The sequence below is a fragment of the Gossypium hirsutum genome, chromosome A11 (genome assembly GCF_007990345.1).
Source record: "Gossypium hirsutum isolate 1008001.06 chromosome A11, Gossypium_hirsutum_v2.1, whole genome shotgun sequence".
Classification (NCBI taxonomy): domain Eukaryota; kingdom Viridiplantae; phylum Streptophyta; class Magnoliopsida; order Malvales; family Malvaceae; genus Gossypium; species Gossypium hirsutum.
Genome location: NC_053434.1, coordinates 117,875,659 through 117,879,136, shown reverse-complemented (window position 1 = coordinate 117,879,136; position 3,478 = coordinate 117,875,659). Strand labels below are relative to the sequence as shown.

Genomic DNA, 3,478 nt, shown 5'->3' with positions numbered 1-3,478 from the left:
TTTTTATTTAAGTACAAGGCTATTAAATTTAAAAAAAAATCAACTAGTAAACTCCAAACGATAATTCAATAATCCATACGATAGAGTAATACCCATTAATAAATAGATTCATGATATTCAAAATTATTTCATGAAATAAAATTGAATTGTTAAAGAAAATGAAAAGAAAAACTTTTGATTGAGTAAACTATATAAATAGAAAAAAAATCATACAACAGAAATTTTAATAGTTAGTGAGCATTTTATATTTTTTTTTTTAAAAAAAGTTAACTGAGTAAAATATAAACGTACGTAAAATAGATATTTTCTATAAAAAAATGCATGTCAGAGAACAGAACACCTTCAAGCAGTTGGGACCTAACAGTGACAACAACGATAATATCCAACAGATATTTTGCAAACTTCAAACCATTCAGATTTATTTCACTTTCAATTCAGAAGAAGAAGGGAGAAAAAATCCATAAAAGATTTTTGATGACAAACAAATCAAATCAAAACCCATCACAAAAAAAAGGAAAAAGGATTCATCCTTTTTCTTCTTCTTCTTCTTCTTCTTCTTCTTCTTCTTCTTCTCTGAAACTCAAACACTTTGCTGCAAATGCTTCAATCTCTCCTTTCCCTTTCTTCTCCTTCCCCTCTCTCTCTCCCTCCCTTCCATAACCCATCTTGTTCCCCACTCCTCCAAAAATCCACTTTTTTCTCCCCTTTATTTCCCCATTCCAATGTCCATCTTCGCCCACTATTAGCTCTACCTCGAGAAGAACCTGTCACTACCCCCATAGCTGAAGAAAAAGAACAAGAAGAAGAGGTTCCAATTGAGTTACCTACATCTTATTCTTCCTTTTCTTCTTCTTCTCCTCTCCAAACTGCCACCACCGTTTTGCTCTCCGGTGCCATTGCTGCCTTCTTGTTTCGATCCATTAGACGCCGTGCTAAGCGTGCTAAAGAGTTTGTGAGAATCCTATTTAGCTTGTCTTAAATTGGGGTTTTTTTCCCCTTATCTGCCATATTTCAATTTGGTTTCTCTGTTTTTTTTTTTTTGGTGTATGTAGAGACTGAGGTCGAAATCATTGAAGGAAAAGTCATTGAATAGGTTGAAAGCAATGGGATCTGCTTCGATTAAAAACAAAAAATTATCCACACCATCACCTGTTGATGCATTGTTGGGAAGCTTAATTGCTGGTGTTATTGCTGTTTTTCTGTATAAGTTCACTACTACTATAGAGGCTGCTCTTAATCGCCAAACAGTCTCTGATAATTTCTCGGTTTGTTCTTTTTAATTGCCCTGCTTTTAATCATTTCTTGTTACTTTCAGTTGCTTAATTATTTCAGTGATTCATTTGTACTGAAAACTCCATGTGTCTATGTTGGTATGTTGATAGAAAAGGGTTTTGGTTGTCCATAGGCATTATGTGGTGTTGTCCCACAATATTCTTTATTGAATGGAAAAACTGTGGGTAAAAGCTACTCAAAAAAGGGCAAATTAGTTACCCTAACATAGATTAAAGATAAATTGGTCTTTCCGTTAATGATTTTATCCCCTTCTGCTATTAAAAATTAGTCATTGTATAATAACATAAGGTACACATGACACAAGCATATCTGACTTCTAGTGTAAATGCTTCCATGATACTAAATGACGTAGGCTTCATGTGGGACAATAAGAATATCTTTAAATCTGTTTGATGTGGCTTCATGTGGGACAATAAGAATATCTTTAAATCTGTTTGATGTACCTTTTGATCATTGGGAGAAGAGGAAAAGGATGTCAAGATTTGAACCTGTGTGTGTTAGGTGCTAAACAAGAGCTTTAACTAATACTCCAAGTTAGTCTTGGCCTTTACAGATGACTATCAGTACCATATATTTACTATATATTCTACATGATAAAGTAAGGTCAAATCATTCACTTTGTTAATTGAGCTTTAACTCGGTTGGCATCATTATTATTGCAGCGGTTAAGAAAATGTGGGTTCGAATGTGCTTAAACGTGTTTACAATGATATATACAATGGAATGAGCTTATGCTTATCAAATTATGGAGTGTAAGTTCATAACCATAGCCTATTACCATTTTGATTTTAGACAAAAAAACCAGAATGGACAATAGAAGACCTCATATAGTACAGGATGTCATTGTTATTTACTTAAAGCATTGTCATTCTTCTCAAACATTTCTCATCTCCATGCTTTGCAGGTTCGTCAGATAACAATAACTATCAGGTAATTCCTTATTATTACTTCTCTTGTCCGTAAATGATTGTTGTTCTTATCCCTTGAACATGTTTTATTTGTAGGACTATTGTGAATGGATTGTGCTACCTTGCAACATTTGTTTATGGCTTCAATTCTCTTGGCTTATTCCTTTATTCTGGTCAACTTGCCTTAAATCCAATCATGGAAGGTTCCATGATTAGTGAAAATAAGAATAAAGATGAAGAGAATGTAGGGTCAGTAAGTTCAGTGAAACAAAATGCTATAGAAGGGAGTGAATTGAGCAGTAGCAGGGAGAGGGAGGATTAGAGTCGAAATGATGAACAAGAATGACTAGGTATATTTTCATATATGGTTTATTCATGTTTTACTAGTTTTTTATAGTGTTCAAAATTACTAGATCTAAATATAATCAATTGTAAAGTACAGGACATAGGCTTTTGTATTGTAAACCCATTTACACAGCAGAAAATATTCACAATATTTATTGTAATTATGCAATAGACGGTCCATTGTTACAATTTGATTCTCTTGTTAAGGCTTATAAACTATAGTTTTAGTTAATCTCAGAAAGGCAAATGATATAATCCATGTAACGAAACTTTTAACTGTTCATGGGTTGAGCAGGTAGGCTCGTTTGATTTGGACTGAATTTGGATTAAGATTTTTATGTTTCGAATTGATTTCAATCCCAACTCAACCTGAACCAATTTTATTTTAAATAATAAAAAATATTAAATTTTGAATAGTGAAAGTGTGCCTTTGGGCCAGTTGACCCAAAAATGGACTTGGGCTTGAAACTTTTTAGAATCGAGTAACACTGCGACATATGAATAGCTTTAACTGAAACTTTTGTTTATAATTTTTAGGGTTTGGAAATCATAAAACAATCGTGAATATATGTTTGAACAATGGGGTGTCATAAAAGAGGAATATATCGTTTGTAAGTTCCCCTAGTTTCATTCTCTTTTGAGAATTGAGACAAGTGTCCCAATTACAATCACTTAAATGAGATATGTCACCCTCAAAAAGAAAAATAAAATCCATTAATTACAATAATTATATAATCAATTACACTAAATTTGGTCATTAAGTGACCTTCACGTAAACTTAATTTATACAAATTTATCCTTCTGTTATATTTAAATTTAAGATTTTTCAAATAAATAATTTTTTAGGATAAGTATGAGAAAGTTAGTTATTAAGAGGGGGCTCCATATCGTGTCATCTCATCTTATTGAAGTAATTATATTTTAAGTCATAA

The 3,478-nt window shown here is 32.3% G+C and overlaps 1 protein-coding gene across 1 annotated transcript; it reads left to right on the top strand.

Moving 5' to 3' along the window:
* Positions 1–309: 309 nt before the first annotated feature.
* LOC121209431 (uncharacterized) lies at positions 310–2,778 on the top strand. The gene is made up of 4 exons (XM_041080074.1): positions 310–952; positions 1,053–1,265; positions 2,198–2,223; positions 2,298–2,778. Exons 1-4 carry the CDS (start codon positions 599–601, stop codon positions 2,521–2,523), a joined length of 819 nt encoding a protein of 272 aa, XP_040936008.1. The 5' UTR covers positions 310–598; the 3' UTR covers positions 2,524–2,778.
* Positions 2,779–3,478: the final 700 nt, after the last annotated feature.